The sequence below is a fragment of the Chelmon rostratus genome, chromosome 5, assembly GCF_017976325.1.
Source record: "Chelmon rostratus isolate fCheRos1 chromosome 5, fCheRos1.pri, whole genome shotgun sequence".
Taxonomy (NCBI): Eukaryota; Metazoa; Chordata; class Actinopteri; order Chaetodontiformes; family Chaetodontidae; genus Chelmon; species Chelmon rostratus.
In genome coordinates this window covers 8153158-8169813 of record NC_055662.1, presented here as the reverse complement: position 1 = coordinate 8169813, position 16656 = coordinate 8153158, and the positions used below count along the sequence as shown (strand labels likewise).

The 16656-nt window shown below is 40.8% G+C and overlaps 1 protein-coding gene across 2 annotated transcripts in view; it reads right to left on the bottom strand.

Annotated features, from left to right (window-relative positions):
- Positions 1–16656, bottom strand: part of LOC121607207 (protein unc-13 homolog B-like) — a 181070-nt gene that overhangs the window by 23572 nt on the left and 140842 nt on the right. For both annotated transcript variants that reach the window (XM_041937920.1, XM_041937921.1), the window contains 4 exons: positions 2683–2771; positions 2439–2576; positions 1870–1993; positions 441–485 (listed from right to left, as the gene is read on the bottom strand). In XM_041937920.1, coding sequence (XP_041793854.1) covers positions 441–485; positions 1870–1993; positions 2439–2576; positions 2683–2771 — 396 coding nt within the window. The remainder of the gene's footprint in view (positions 1–440; positions 486–1869; positions 1994–2438; positions 2577–2682; positions 2772–16656) is intronic.

The following is a 16656-nucleotide window of genomic DNA, read 5'->3' as shown; positions in this document are numbered from 1 at the left end:
TGGTGCATTAACAGGCAGCCACCAGCGGCTATTGAGGCCGATGTACAAATGTTTTATGTTGCAGTGCTTCTAACAGCCACTAATACAGATGCTGAACAACTTTGATGTCACCAGGAAAATGTAAAAGTGTACAAGTCTTTGGTTTTGGCTACTCAACATTGCAGCAGTAGTGAGAATAAAACTAGCAATAAGGACATTATAATGTCAGAAGTATACTAATATAAATAATACAAATAAATAAATGAATAAAAGTAAAAATAAAGCGCTGTTAAATGCGCAAATACTCATATGTCAGACAGACAGGGAACAGGCCTTTAGTGTCTGTTGTTGATGAGTCTGTGTATAGATGTCTTATTAGCTGTGCTGCAATAATTTGTTCAAGTAATAAGATACTATGGCATAAACATACAAGAGGCTTTGCCCCTTGCCCTGCATGTTACCTTGAGATTAGACAGTCCTTTAGCTGCTGTGAGGAGCTGGGCCCCCTGCAGAGAGGAGGAGAGAGAGAGCGGTGGATAAAGAGGGATTATACTGAGACTTCATGTCATATTGTCAAGTTTACACATGCATACATACGTACGTCACAATTCTCTGCGCAGTAGACAAAATGCAGCATTTCAACACGATTCACATATTCACAGAACAAACTAGAACAAACTCATGTAAATAAAGATCAGTACGTTTTGCAAAACAGAAATGCACCATGCACAACATCTACCACTAGATGGCAGCAGAGCACAGCTGCTGATCTTATTGGAGCTGAGAGACAAGTCACTGCAACAATCCAAAATCCACAATCCAGTACATTGTGCACAACATATATTTGCAGATTTTCTACCATACCACCCATTCAATTCAGTGTGCTATTATAACCAACCAGCAGATTTTGTTGAGATTTATAATTTGTGACAGTAAACATTGTGCTCACTTTGTCAAAGCTATGTTTTTGTACTGTGGAAGTCACAAGCTGCTTTGGTGCATTTTGGGAAAAACTTGTTTGCTGCCACCACTAAATTCATGAGCTTTGCTGTTGAAAGACACGACAAACAACACGCAGACATGGATGATGACGGTGAATATGATTGTTTGAGTCACTTCATGTGCTGCAAACTGTTGCTGTTCGGCTGTTTTGGGCGCTGACGTCAAAACAGTCCCTGACTCTCCATTACTACATGACAAACTCATAACTTTAAAGGAGACATTGAAAGTAAATCAATATAAAAAAAGATTTACAAGATTTAATAAAGTGGTTGGCAATAATAAGTGTAGTGTATATCATTTGTGCTTAATGAAGAGAACGCACATCCTTTAATAACTGTGTGTTTGCTTGAGTCCTCTCTGTGAGAGTTTTCAGACATTATGATTGACAATTTGCAGTAGGGGACATTTTGTCTGGCCCTCACTTGTCCAAAAGGTTGAACAAAGGTTAAGAATTTTCAAGTTTAAAGGGCAACTCCAGCACTTTTACACATTAAGTGAGTTTACAGGGAGAACTACTGCATATGTGGAAAAAAGAAACCACTCCTCATCTCTGACTGAGGTCAGAAACGTGAGGCTACATTAGCCACTACTAGCATACCACACCCAACTCTCCAACCAAACTGTCCATGGCCGAGTTGCATCCTGGGTAAAGTAGGTGCCCCTTTTTGACAAGGAAGAAGAATGTGTGAAATAATAAGGATGGTATCGCCGGTTCTGCGGCATTGATTTGAACCCTTTTTTTAAAAAGCTGTGCATATTGAGTCTTGAGTCTACAGTTTTACAGGAGCTTCAGATCGGTGTAGTACTCTTTTATGGTTTGAATTAGGTGTAGCTCAGGCTCATGGTTGAGGTAAGGCAGGTAGGTGTGATGCTGAGGGTCGTACTTACCAGGCTGTCGTTGCTCTGAGGCAGGACGATAGTCTTCTCCAGGCTGCTCAGGACAATCTTCCACAAATCCTTCAGGATCCTCTTCAGCACCGTCTTCTCACAGATGTCCGCAAAGATACTGAGACTGGATCACACACAAACACCAAAAATGTGATCTAAAACTTGCTGAGTCAGTGTTCCACCAGTCCTTCCATAATACGCTTTTTCTTTTTAATTAGTCTCCTAAGTGTTGTACAAAAGAGTGAACATGATGACATTACAAGGGGTATGTACATTGAACACAATGAAATAGGCTTTTTGTGCCAGATTTTAATATGTTAGAGGGATGTAAAATCTGTGTACATGTACCGTATGTATTCTGAATGTTTGATGTGTGTGTCAGATGTTATTTAATCGATGTTGTTAATTAAAGAAAAATAACAATATATATTTTTTATGATATGCTTTCTCTTGGATATCACACGGTAGCCTCATACATTCAGATATAAAAAAAAAAAAAAAGAGCCACACTGGTACAGTCGTCCGCCGGCAGCTTACGACAGGAGCCACTGTGCCATGCTTCGACTTACTTCCCATCCAGGAACTCCATGAGGGGCCTCAGTATGGCGTCAGCATCTGCCTCTGCGGTGTTGTGGTTGGGTGGGCCTTTGATCTGGTAGAGGATCTCAGCCATTTGACGCATGCAGCCGTTAATACGAGTCTGGAAACTGGAGGGAGAGGCGACAGAGACAAACTTCCGCACGGCTGGTGGAGGCTTGTTCATACGTATTGGAATACTGTATGTGTGTGCACCTGTGTGTGTGTTTGTGTTACCTCCTGGCAAATATGGTGCTGAAGTTGTCGAGAACGGTGTTGAGCTTCACCTGCAGCTCATTGAGGATGTCAGCTGCCTCTGTATCCAGCTACAACACATACACAAATCAACAGGAGGAGAAAGGTGATAACAGGTTATTTAAAGCCTTTACAGTCACTACATTGTCACCATCTGGGTGCTCTGAAGGCAGATTTAGTCTTTTTTTTTTCTTTTTTGTGTGTGTTGTATCTCTCTTTTTGTCTTTCCATCTCACCTTTTCTCTCACAATTAAGGAAACCATCCCTATTAAAACAAACACCCAAAAACATGTAAATACAGCTCAGAACAAGCACTGATTTAATTTTAATGTGGGAGCAGTCAGCCAAAATAAAAAATTTACAGTTCTGTTTTATCTCACATACTAGGTCCTTCACCTATACAGCATTTGCACAATCCTGTGAATATGTCGCCTTTCATATGAACAAGAAAAAGAAAGTTTGCCCATATTAATATTGAAAAAAATACTGAAAACTATGATTAACTATCTTAAGTGCGATAAACAAATGAAAAATCATATTAAACACAAGCATAATGTCAAATGTGAATAAATCCAGGTGTTTAAATACATGCAAAGAGACAAGCGGGGGCAGCAAAAACAGATCAGGAGCCTCATTTATCAACTGCGTAAGCACAACACTGTGCGTTTGCTCATTTCCACACATCAGATTCATCAAGAGGATCTGTTAAAGACGTTCAACTGTTTGATTAAAAAATGATCTATTACATCTGGGTACGGTTCTTTATACTGAAAAGAATTCTGTTACAGAGTTAAACATTTTTTGTGTGCCTTCATTTTGGCTGAGCCAAACCTCATTTAGCACTTCCTCAACCTTATCGTCAGTAAAGATTGTCTTCTTTATCTTCCTCAGTTGCTACAGTTTCCCTACAACAAGCTGTCCTCCGTAAAGGGATGTTGGTCATCATTGATGACGTTTTTAAGGCATGCATGCTCAGATGGGTGCACAACAGGTGGGCTTTATTCTTGCCCATTGCATGCAGGTTGGTTTTTGTCTGCATGTGAGTTGAAGAGTGTCCAACAAACTCACAGAGAAGTACCAAAATCACTAGCAACATATTTTTGGCTTCTCTTTGGATGTTTGAGCAGATCTGTGCACACATTTTGCAGCACAATAAATATGTATGAAGTAGATTCGAATGGCTGTTGAAAAGGAAAACACTGTACAGCATGTGTACATTATCTCTGGTGCAGGAATAAATATTTCAAGTGTGTAGACGAGGTGAGCGGGTTTGTGTAACACCACATTCATTTCTAAGTGTCTGTGAGTGAGACACTGTGAACACAATGAGCGTATGAGTCAGAGATACACACAGTGGCAGTTTGTGTGTGCAGTGACGCTGCTGGATGACAAATGTATACAGATCAGTCACAGGAAAGAAATGCTGACTAAAATGCAAATCTCAAAGGTCGTGACTAAGCAACATTTCAACTGAGAAGAGTTTGTAGATATAAAGGGAGAAACAGATGATGAGCTCATTCATGCTGCTTTAAACACACTGAGCAGTGCCTGAAAAGAGCGCTTCAAGCTGTAAAGAGCACACTGTTCCCTTAAGCCCAAGCTCAAGTTCTTCCAAAACACACCACAAGACAGAAGTAAAAATGTATCTTTTTAAATGAAGCGGGAGGCTGTCACTATACCCCCAGTTACCAGACTTCTTGAGAGTAGAAAGCTGAATTAGGTGAACATAATAACATATAATAAACCTGGTGGGAAGCAGGCAGGCTGGTGTTCAAAGTAGAAATAAGGAGGAAGTCACTCAAGAGGTGATCTAAAATTAGCTGGCTTTTACACAAAAAGGCTTTAAGAGCTGGCGTGGTGCATTTTTAAAACATTTTTTGTTACATTTGTGAAATTATCTTCACATCCTGACAGAAATCAATAAATCAAATGTTCTGACAAAAAAGGAAAAATCAGTCTGGTATCTGTGGCTGTTGAAGGCCTGTAAAAAGTCTATCCAATCACTTCATTCAGCCCGAAGCAAATGACTGGATGGTCTACCTGCCTGTCTGCACCTGCTAACCTGCGCACACTCTGCCTTCCTTTGCACACTCTGTTTTCCTTTGCACACTCTGCCTACCTGTGAACACTCTCCATTACGAACATGCTAGCTTGACAGCTGTGAGTTCAACCAAAAGCCATGATGTTTTCTTACATGTGAATGAGACATGAGGTGGCTGAATAGGGTCACCGATGACAATGATGCACTGCGCCCCCTGAGCCAGCAGTCTCTCACTGTGGCATAACAGAGTTATTTATTTATTCAAAGAACTGGTCTTCTCATCACTACTCCTCTCCCCAGTGCTCTCTCCTGGACTCGTCCTCCAGCTGTACTCAGGCAGTGTGTTTTGCACCAGGGAACCTGAACCTGGCTTTGATGCAGAATTCCCGACAAAATTTGTCTGATGACAAAGTCTAAACTGTTGTGATAATTACGGTTAACTTTAAGAGGTCAGGCTCAGCTGCAGAGCACTCTCAGTTCTGGCAGGCATTTGATGCTCAGGTTGTCTGAGGCCAAAATGCACTGCAGGCAGTCCTCAGGCCTTTGTGCTAATGGCTTCATCGTGTTGTAAGAGACACACAGGGCTTTTTGTTTATGGGCATGTAGTAGTAGCAGTGTATCTGGCCTCTGGGCAATTCAGGCACGATGATTCTGATAGTAAAATAAGTCTACCGTTAATTGTTCCAGCTGAGTAAATGCAGGATGTCTGGGTTTGTGTGTTTGCTCTCTTTGAAGTGGTTTCAGACAACTCAATCCATCAAGTATAGATGTCAAATTTCTGTATCTCTTATGACACTGTTTCAGCCAATATTGAAGTGTGATTGCATTTTTCAGTTTGAGTAAATGAGAATGGTTTTGAGTAGTTTGCATTTATACTCAAGTAAAGGTAAATACACAGAAATAACAGCAACTTCTTGAGTCCAATCAAGCAAAGTGCTGCTAAACCAGGAACGGACGGCTTTCGGCTAAGAAAGATTTTTCAATATAACGCGTGACTCTACGAACTAGAGGTTTCATGGTCCAAAATAATAATGTCTAATCAAGCAGAATAACTGGAAACACCTGTGTGGGACTCGATTGCCAACATGCTGCAGTCATGCAAAACTGAGAAAATGGTAAGAGCCATTAACGGTAGGTGTTATATAGGATTGTAATTAAATGCTACTGCCTATGCAGGGGGAGTATGAGATATCGTACCTCAGAAATCCTTCATATAAGTCAGAGGCTGATATAAACACATTCTGCCCCTCAGCTCCTCGTAATCACTTTCTTAACGACATGAAGTGAACATAGCATGGGCTATCACAGACCTTCAATAATCAATTATTTTGTTTGTCAGTCACTTTACAGAAAGTGTAAAGTTGCAAAGTGCAGCTTTGTGTGGTTGTCCAGCCTGTAGGATAAACTGCCCTTGAGGAGCTTGGTAAAAGACCTCCAATAAACCTGTAAAATACAGCCTGAAGCTCATTAATATGCTGGACCTCTAGCATGCACTGCATGTCACACCGGCCAAGTGGCTAGACGATCGCAAGATAAGGCATCCTTAAGTGTCTTTGTAGAAAGTGTGCCATCAATAACTGTGCAACTATGTTATTAGACAGAGGACGTTGGGCAAACTGCCATAACATATTATTGGAGTAAAGGAAGGCCATGACTTTCAAGGGACGGCGTTTTAGTATCTTGGAATTTAACTGGGAAATGTTGCAGGGAGCGAAGTGAAAGGCTGAACTGTCCACGCTGCCCCTTCAGACCAAGCCTGCTGTTGGTTTGAATCCAAAAATGAAATGAGCAGCTGTGTTTTTTTGAAATGCCTGTGTCGAGCACAGTCGAACACCTTTATAGGCATTTGGAGGTGAGTGTGTGAGGCGTCCTTGAGAGATGAATGAAATGATCGCACGCTCACTGTAACCCAAAAATTATAGCAACTAACACCGAACAGTTTTGGAAATATGCCTGTTGCCTGTTGGAAATAAGACAGTATCAACTGAATCTCTCTGAAATCACAACAGCGAATGGTCCGGCATGTGTTAGCCTAGCTTTGCACAGAACGTGAGAGAGGAGAGAAGTATTACTGGGCAGACATAATCTTATCGTCAGTCTTTTCTGACATTTGTAGCTACCATGATATCTTAATGCTAGTGAGGTATATGATCAGATCAATCAAATATCAAATATATGTCAGATTAAGCATGATCAGAGGTAAACTGATGTCTGGAATAGAGACCACTCTTAGTTGTGTGGGACAATGCCCAGAGCATGATCTGGTCTTTAAAATGGGAAAGGTATGGGTGGAGTTAGACAAACCGTCATGCTATATATTGTGTTGTCTGTATGTTAAGGGCAGAGTCTCTTCAACTCAAGCTTCAACTCAATGACCGGAGTTCTTCCTACACCACATCATCATACCACTGCTTGGCAGGACCTGGCTGATAAACTTCATTAGCATTTTAACATTAGGAAGGTGTAGAAAAAAATAGAGTAGATCCAAATGAATGCCAACATTAAACGTTGATGTGCTGTTAAAGATTAGCTTGTTGTATCTGGTGATTTTATGTCTGTCAATGAAGCACCGGTACCTTTTCATCCTGAGTGTGAAGGAGTTAAAAAAAATACTAATCATCAAAAATACATCCTATTTGATGCGAGTGTTACTCCCCGCATTAAACTACCAGGCTCTGTTGTCGAACTTTTCAAAAATTAACTTCAGAGGTACAATAAATCCTCAGTTCACTTGGTATAATTCTTTAAGATTTCAAGGCGGCGGGAGAAGTAAAGTGATGTGAGTGAGATTGACGAAGAACTGCTTTTAAGAGAAAAAGACGCACACACACACACACACAGGCCGCATGGACACACTCTCCGCACTAGAATCACAGCCTGAAATTAGAAGTGTCCTTTACAAGTAATAAGTGTTTGTCCAACTCTCTTATCGCTCTCTACCACCCAACTGTACCTTCTTTGTAGCGGCTGTGGCTTCAGTCTTCTCGGAAAGACAGAAAGGAAAAAATGAGAAGAGACACAAAAGGAAAAAAGAAAAAGTCACACAATACAGTGAAGGATACTGATGATTAAAACAAACTATAATATACACAGACACAGGGTTGTACATTATGGTATACAGCAGGTGGAAATAGCATCAGGGTTTATTTTGGGTGGGTTTTTGTGATATTGTCTGGTGGATTGGGTAATGGCGAGTGGGTGATTTTAATAAAAGCTTTTGTTTATTGCCTCTGCTTTATTGAGCTGCTACAAGACAAAAGAGAAAACTGACATCACCTGTAGAGATGTTCCACTGCTGCACATTCACTTCAGCCCAAACAGGACTTATTGGGAAGATCGTCTCATTTATACAATGAAACATCAGATACTTGCAGCAGATGTTTTCCATTACACTGACTACATGGAAGGCAAAATCATGGCCCTATAAGATTTGTGATATTGTTTTTACCGATGCAGCTGAAACATGAGCATCATTGTTCATATACTGTGCTGGGCACTTTGTGTCTGCCTGCAAGAATAAAAAGAATAAGGACTACACACCAGATGACAGCTCTTGCACATACAAGTGTGTCGTTAAAAACAAGCATATCACCAAACTAAAATTTAGAAAATATTAAACAATACTTATTTGGTACAAGTGCAAACACAAAAAGTACATACAAATATATAAGATATTAGAGATGTACCCAAACAGCTGCTTAGTCTGCTTATGCCTTGGACTACCTGCTGTATTAATTTTAACTGTCAGACATTAATGTCTATTGTACCATAGCCAACAGGCTAATAGCATAAATTCAGGAGTTGCATTCAAGAGGAGGATCAGAGGGAAAAGCTCTACAGAGGAAGAAGTGAGACAATGTTATTAGCCAAACAAACCTTGTTTACTTCCTCCTTTGACTGGTGAGAAAAAAGACAAAGTAAAACATTAGACAGCTGTCCTCTATGATCATGTTTTTCCACCTTTTTCAGTGTGTTCCCTACAAATCTTCTGAGGGAAATGATAAGCCAATAAGTTTATAGTGAAAGAGTCTGAATGAAATTTAACACAAACAAAATGAAACAACTGCGCTCAAAAACAAACCAAAGCTTAACTACGGGAAAGAAAAAAAATCAGGTGTTGTGGCAAATGGAAATGACAAAACAGTCAGACTTGGAACCTGAACTTGCACCTGAGCCGCTGAGATGCGGTCACACTTCTCTATCTTGAATACAGGACAAAAGATTCATATTGTGGGACCTTTAAGGGCTGTCAATAAAGCTTTATACCCTTATTTGTACTCCTCTGCGCTGGTTAATCACAAAAAACTAAAGGAAGGAGGATTATCTGCATTTAAGCACCCACCTGTTTGCTCTTATTGTCCTCCTTGGGGCAATGACAAGAAAGGAAATGTTCAAAAAGAAAGCCAACACCATTTATTTCTATATTCTCACAAACAAACCCCTTCTATTGAGCTAGCTTTAACAAATCAAATCAAACTAAACTGCAATAATGGCGTGTACAGTGAAGTCAATAAGCAAGTGCATTCGGAATAAATAAAAGGTCAGAGGTTCAGGGGATATTACACAGGAAGGAGAGCAAATCTGAGAGGGTTTGGGGAAAACAAATATGTATTAGAAAAGCTGAACTGAGCAGACACAGGAGGTGAAAGGCAGAGAGATGACAAACAAACCAACCTGTTTCTCTTTGTCTTTCTTTTCAGTCTGCAAAGACACACATTTGTCAGTGAGCTCCACTCACCCCATGTCGAGACCACGAGTGTCACGTCAGCGTCACGCTCATGTGATGACGCCGTTCACGTGACACTGAAGCGGCTGTTACCATTTCAAAGCGTCAAGCAGCGCAGAAGCAGCCAAACTTTCTGTGCAATTTTAATTTCACACTGACCCTGATGGTGAAGTCACCTTTTTTCATATTTTAACCTAATTGCATAGCCACAGGCTGCTGCTAACAGAAGCAGTGGGTCAGAAGATATCCTTCGTCTAATGACATATATGACATATCCTTGTTTTTTGCAGTGGTCTCCATTTTAGGAGGCCTGCTGCTACACTGCTAATTTACCAACTTTGTGTGTCATGGGCAGAGCCAGCTGTAAACAGAAGACTCGCTTTGTAAACTGTAGTCAACACATGAAGTTCGAAATAACAAATAGCCTCGGTTGCTAAATAAATACATTTACTCAGTGGCTTTTTACTGGGCATCAACCTCGTGTTTCGGTACATATTGTTGAAAAAACAGACCGCCGCATACGACCCGTGAGCCCGCACTGCAGCGCTGCAGACAGCCGCTTAGATTACAATAAGAGCCGTTCAGCCACTTGAGACGAGCCTGTAAAACACGCGTCTGATACACTTGCGGTCTAGACAATGGGGTCAGATACAAGGCACCAGTACAAACACATGTTCCCACAAAACAACATTCACACATCAGAACAGACACACTCCTTTTGGCACTCTTATTAAGTTCACCCTCCCTGTTAGCCTAGAGTCCCTGCAGACAGCGACTCACAGATTAATAAAACTTGTTGTTGCCTTCAGGTGAGACACTCCTCGGACCAGTTTTGCTCAGGTTTTATATGCAACTTGGAGGTTCAAACCCCCGTCTGAGGGGTGATAAAAACAAATCCAGAGTGCAAGGTGTTTCTCTGCACAAAGCACACACAGGACTTACCCCTTCAGATAGTGTCTGGACAAACATTATCAGACAAGATTTCTACCACTTTCGACCGCATTAGGATTATTAGCACCAGGCACGCTGATAGCCGACTCCCACTCCTTAACACACTTAAACATCTAGAGCTCTGAAGAGTCTGCAGTCCATCCTTCCTATCGCCAATTCATTTCACAAATGACTTGCTGCCTGTGTGGTGATGTGAAAACAGCTGACGGGAAACCTGCAGACTCCTGTTCCTTCAGGGCTCATAATTGGACCCCAGCAGTCTGGAGCCGACTGAGAACTCCTCTGGACAAAAACAAATTATTGACGAGTGACAGTTTGCACATCATGTTGTCAGAGATGAAGACAAATACATCTGTCCATCCCTCACCTTCACCGCCTGCTATTTCTCTGTCAGACTATTGGTTATTTCAGTACTGTGGGAACTATCAGGAGCACTTTTTAACTGCTTTGCTCTCACAATGGGGTCCTCGTCATTACTAACTCTAACTGCCATCCTGAGGAGGGAGCACACACGCTGCTCTCTCCTCCTCCGACTGACTGTAACGTAACAGTTCATTTTTATAACATCCTGCACAAAATGCCAGCTCAATACAACACTTTTCTATTTTCTTTAAATTAAAAAACACTTGCTTAAACTTGCAATAATTTGATGATTTTTTCTAGCCACTTGGGGGCAGAGGAATTTTGCAATTTGTACTTTTTCTGTCCTTTTGCTGCTGTAACAATCAAACTTTGCCTCTGAGGGACCAATAGAGGATTATCTTTTCTTAAACTTGTTAGGAAACAGTTGCTTATCTACACATCTAACTTTTCCGGCCACCTTTCTGGCCACCTGATGAATGTATCTCCAATATTCACTCTGTTTTAGCTCTGCTTTTGGTCTCTATCAAGTCTGGAGGGAAATGCCTTTTGTTGCCAAATGCTCCACTATGTTCACCAGCTTGTGTCCAACTGTGTCTCTCTGCTGTTTGCTGCTGAGCAGGTTGTGAGGAGTGGGCTTTTAGAGCTCATTTGCTGCAAACAGCTGCCTGCTGCTGCCGAATATGACACTTTGAGAGCGGTGAGAGTTAACCAAAAAGTTAAAGTTGTGTGCCGGATAGCTAAATGATGAGAAAGCTCAGAAAAGCTGAGGGTCATCACTACAAGCAACACCTTTTGCACTGTCACATTGTTTTCACATTGACATGTCACCCATTCAGACAATTCAATCCATTCAACACACACGTGCTTAAAAAACACAACTAGTTTGCACGCACTGAGCTTGGTTGCAAACACACCTTCTCCTTCTTGGAGTGAGACTAGGAAGATGTGAAAAGAGGGAAAAAAAACACAAATGACATAAATGTTAATAAAAAAAGAAACACAGCAAAATGTTCATCATCAACATAAAAGGGTACATGAAGGCACTTGATGCCTGATGCCTCACCTTTTCCTCATCAAGCTTTTGAACAAAGAAAGGAATGAAACAAAAGACATTAATAGAGAAAAAGACAGAAAAAGATGGAAAACAACAAACAAGGCTTGAGGACAACAATAAGTTAATGGCGATGAAATGACGGGAAAAAAATTGTGGAAACATGAGCACATAAGATATACGTGGTCAGACACACTCAACCCAAGACACAGCTGTACGAGAGAAGAGCAAAGTGAATGGAGGATCTAGTCGACGGCATGTGAGGATTTCAGTCAGCTCTGAGGTGACAGCCAACAGGAGAGGAGAGGTTAGTTGTGGAAATGTCGGAGGAACCTATTATAAAGAGAGCAAACCTTCTCCTGCTCCTCCTCACTGTCATAGGCTGAGGACTCGTCCTACAGGAGGACAGATGGTGAACAACTGTTTTCAGCACAACACGGACACAAACTAAAACATCTTCTTCCAGCAAAATTCACCAAAGCAACAGCAGAACTCTAACAGAACTCTAATTTCTGAAGACTGTTCCAGTTTAAAGATATTCCACCACATTTTGCCAATGTGTCTCGGAAGCACCTCCCTTTGACGAGACCCGCTGTCAAGAGTTCTCAATGGCTGTGGGAGCTCAGCAGTTTCTGTTTAGTGAGGTAAAAATATCTCAAATTTCTGTTCACCACTTCAACCAGATTTTCAATCTTCTTAATAGCAAGGGCCCCGTAGCACGCAGCACCCGAAGCATCTTTTTAGTGCTGCTAGCTGTAATATGAGATATCTAATGGAACAGGATGCTAATCTGCTTAGTTATGTGCTGTTGCTGATAAAAGCTGGACTTTTTCCATTAGAAAACTGGGATTGAAAAGAACAGTGACAGAGCCCAGGGATGATGTCCAGGGTGCATTTGATTTCAATCAACGTAAGTCAATGCCAATACAACTCCCACAGTTTCACTCACTCACTGAATCAGCTTCGTCCAATATTCTACTGAAAATCAGCCACTGAAGCTACACCAGAAGTTATTTCTATACCATGCATCTTATCAGTGTGAAAAACAAAATGAAACAACGGTGTGTCACCCCACAAAGAGAGACACCTTAGATTCACTGTATTAGAGCTGAAGTTTTCAAAGTTACCTCAGATAGCCTGTTAGTGTCACGTCAAGCAGCCTTGTGCCGCTTCTAAGATAATCAAACTCAAAACAAACCAAAACTTCTTTTCTAATTCACTACTGAGTGGGTAGCTGAGGCTTACAGTTTAATATCCTATTAATATTCTACTACATTTTGGCAAAAACGGAGCATAAACATACACAGGTGAGTGTAGTTCAAAAACACAGCACAACAACACACACACTGTACAAAGTCCTGGTTGCACAAAGGCCTGGTTTTAAGCACGTTAACAAACTGTCACTGGGCCTGACCAACTAACCTTTGTCTCCTTGTCTTTGTTGTCAACCTAAGGACAAACGGGACAGGTGAAAACAGGGCGGATATGAAAGGACAGGACAGGAAAAGCAGGACAGCATTAGCAATCATGCCTATTTGAAAAAATAACTATGTTGTTTTCTTATGAGGCATATCTTAAAATCCAAAATATTTCAGAGCTTCATAACTGGTAAAACCAGCCATCAACAGCTGTATGATTGAGGCAATGCATGACAGCAAAAAACATTTAAAACAGAGACAGAGACTGCAGGAAACTTTTTATCAGACTAATGAAGTGGAACTGTACTGCTGAACAGACTGGACAGACACATTGCTTTTGTTATTTGTGAGGACACTGCATTGGCTTCAATTTACTACCTGAAAGCTTACCCAAACCTCAATCATAATAACCAAGACTTAACCCTAAGATAAGTGATCTACCTAGTGGGGACCTGCTTTTTGCCCCCAGAAGGGAGCTGAGTCCCCACGATGGGACTATTTGAACAAGTTTGTCCTCACAGTCTTCTTAATAGTGTAGTGCACCCTCACCTTTGTAACTGCAAGGACCTTCATTGAGATAGTGCATTATCTCAACTCTAAACTTAAACTTAACCATTACAAGCACATGTCTATATCCAGCCTTTAATCTACAGTTCACCTCCGTCTCTGACCTCCACCGTAACAACTGATCTCTACTCAACATTTTCATCGAACCCTTCGCAGCAGCCCTGCATCCAAACATCTAATTAGAAGGAATCAGCCGACGCACAGCATAAGATCAGCCACTTTGCAGATGACATATTGCTGTTCCTACAAAACCCTGCCTCATCACTACTATAAAACACTTAACTACTTACTTTCCAAAAATATCTTCACTGTCAGGTCTAATTGGTCCTATCGAAGCCAGAAAAGAATGCAAAGCACCTTGCCGGTAGCTCTTAAAGGACTGGTTCACAGTTTTTCAAGTCTGGTACACTGGAACAGGTTTGTAATCATTCTTCTTGTTCATACTGGCCATTAGTAGATTCTTTCCAAAAGCGATTTCAATTTAAGTGATTGGAGACAAAATCCACAGTCCTATCTCTGTGCAAAAATACACTCTAGAGTTTATCTGAGGCTTACGTGAGGCTTCAGTGCATATCTTCCAAAGTTACTGTGTTTTATGTACAAAATTCCTTGTTTTTGTTAGTATTCTATGACTGCAGTGCAACAAGGAAACACTGGCCCGGCTACCTGGCCCAGACAGCCATGCTATAAATTCGCCCTTACTTTCACTCATTAATAATCTGAGCACAAATAAAAGAAAAGTACAAAGCAGGCTCACTACTCAAAAAACACTGAAACTTGGGGTGCATCCAGGGTTCTTGTCACAGTCATTAAGAATCTTGGGGTTCCTCTGTATAAACAGCACCTTTATGAAGTAGCCTACAGGGAATATTGTATGAAAAACACCTCTATTGTTCTACACAGCCTGTTTACAGGAGTATGGAGTATTTATGACACTGAAGATAATGTCACATGAAAGAGAAAGAATACATTTTTGCACATGCTTAAATACTTGCTTGCACTCCACTGCTTTCAGACCAATTTTCATAACAGAATGCACACACTATATACTGTATACACAATACCTTCAGACAGAAAATGTCCTCCCCTGCAAGGGTCCCAGTGACAACAAGAGAACATCACATTTAGCAGGCTCATAGAGTATCTTCACTTTAACATCCCACTTAACATCTGTTACAACAACAGTATCTTTGGCCATTAACCAGCATGGCCCAGACTCTGCCACACTTTCTTCACCCTCTGCTCCAAATCTGACTTTTCCTCTCCTCTCTGACATCCCACAGACTCCCCACACTCAGCTGCCACACTAAGCCATTTCAAGAAAACATTTAGTGGTGGCTAAAACAACATTTTTATGCACTATCAAATTCAATTATCTGGCAGCCCTCTGTCTAGTCTATTAAGCACTCACAAGAGGAGGGAAGCTGCGTTAGCACCCTGCTGTAAATGTGTTAAGAGCATCGCTAGCATGAGGCTTTATGGACATTTTGGCATGGAGGGATTTATCAAGTGTGTTTAGGGAGAAGCAGATGGGGAGTTCAAAAGGGTTACAGCTGCTTGATAATAGGCAAAAATCATTCATAAATGTATCTAAAGTGTTTCCCTGTGATTTTAAAGCATGTGACATAGAGGGTCTTGAGTCTGCAGGTTTTTATTTTATCTTTAGTCTTGTAGTAAAAGCTCCAAGCTGCATGCAACACATCACTAAAATCCAGATTTAGAAGGTTCAATGACTGAGACCTTGACAAAGAATCTGAAAATGTGTGATTATCCATATCCATGCAAAATCATTTGGTGCGTACATGACTGATATTGCCACTTGTGCTACTTTTGTGTGCTCTGTTTTAAGGATTTTTATAGTCTTCTTTGTGTATGCCATCTCTCAAGGCAGAAGACGTGACCAAAAAAGTGTTTGGGAAAGGAAATAAATGAGTTGGCCTCTTCTCTCCCTTCACATCTACATTTAATGTTGTCAGCCACAGCAAGTTCCAACATCACTCTCACATAATGCTGTCAACTCAAACAATATTCACGCAGTAAGAGACTAATGTATGACAAGGAATGATTCAGTTGTGAATTTCTAACTTTAACTTCAAATGACAATGACTGCAAATGATTTTGATTGCACTCTAAAAATCAGAGTACTTTCAAAGTGCCTGTAAGTAAGACATAAAACCTCTCTACAAACAGAGATGTTCAATGACCACCTGAGAGGTGCAGTGATAGTACTGGGCAGCTCGCATGTATCAGTCTATTTTACTGACTTTAACAAGGTGAATAAATATTTAACAGAGTTGTGAAAACTCCAGTTTCTACGTTCTTTACAAATACTGACATTAAATATGACATAAAATAGCCAAGATGACAGGATCTTACCTCAGATCCCTCTGAGTCTGAGCAACCAGACTGATGTTCAAATGGACAAAACAGAAAGAAAAGAAAATGAGACAAAAATGACAAGAAAAAAAGAATAAATGATATTTAAGTAAATTATATGGAATGAAAACCCAGATGGAATGACTCAGAGTCCCACTCTCACCTTGGAGTCCTCCCTCCCCCCACACAAATGACAATTATTTTAAAATACAAAGACAAGGTTCATTAGCAAAAAAGTGATTTTTGTGTTTTGCTGGCAGCTTTGCTTTGTCGATGCAGCCTACCCACCATGTTATCCTCCCCTTCATTGTCACTGATGGCCTGGTGGAGATGGTAAGGAAAATATAAACAGGCAAATTATATAAAATGTACTGCAAAGAAAATGTGATTATATAAAGAAAAGAAACAAATGCGTTAGAGAAGTCTTATAAGGAACCAATGCTCTGCTGAGTGTACTGCAGTC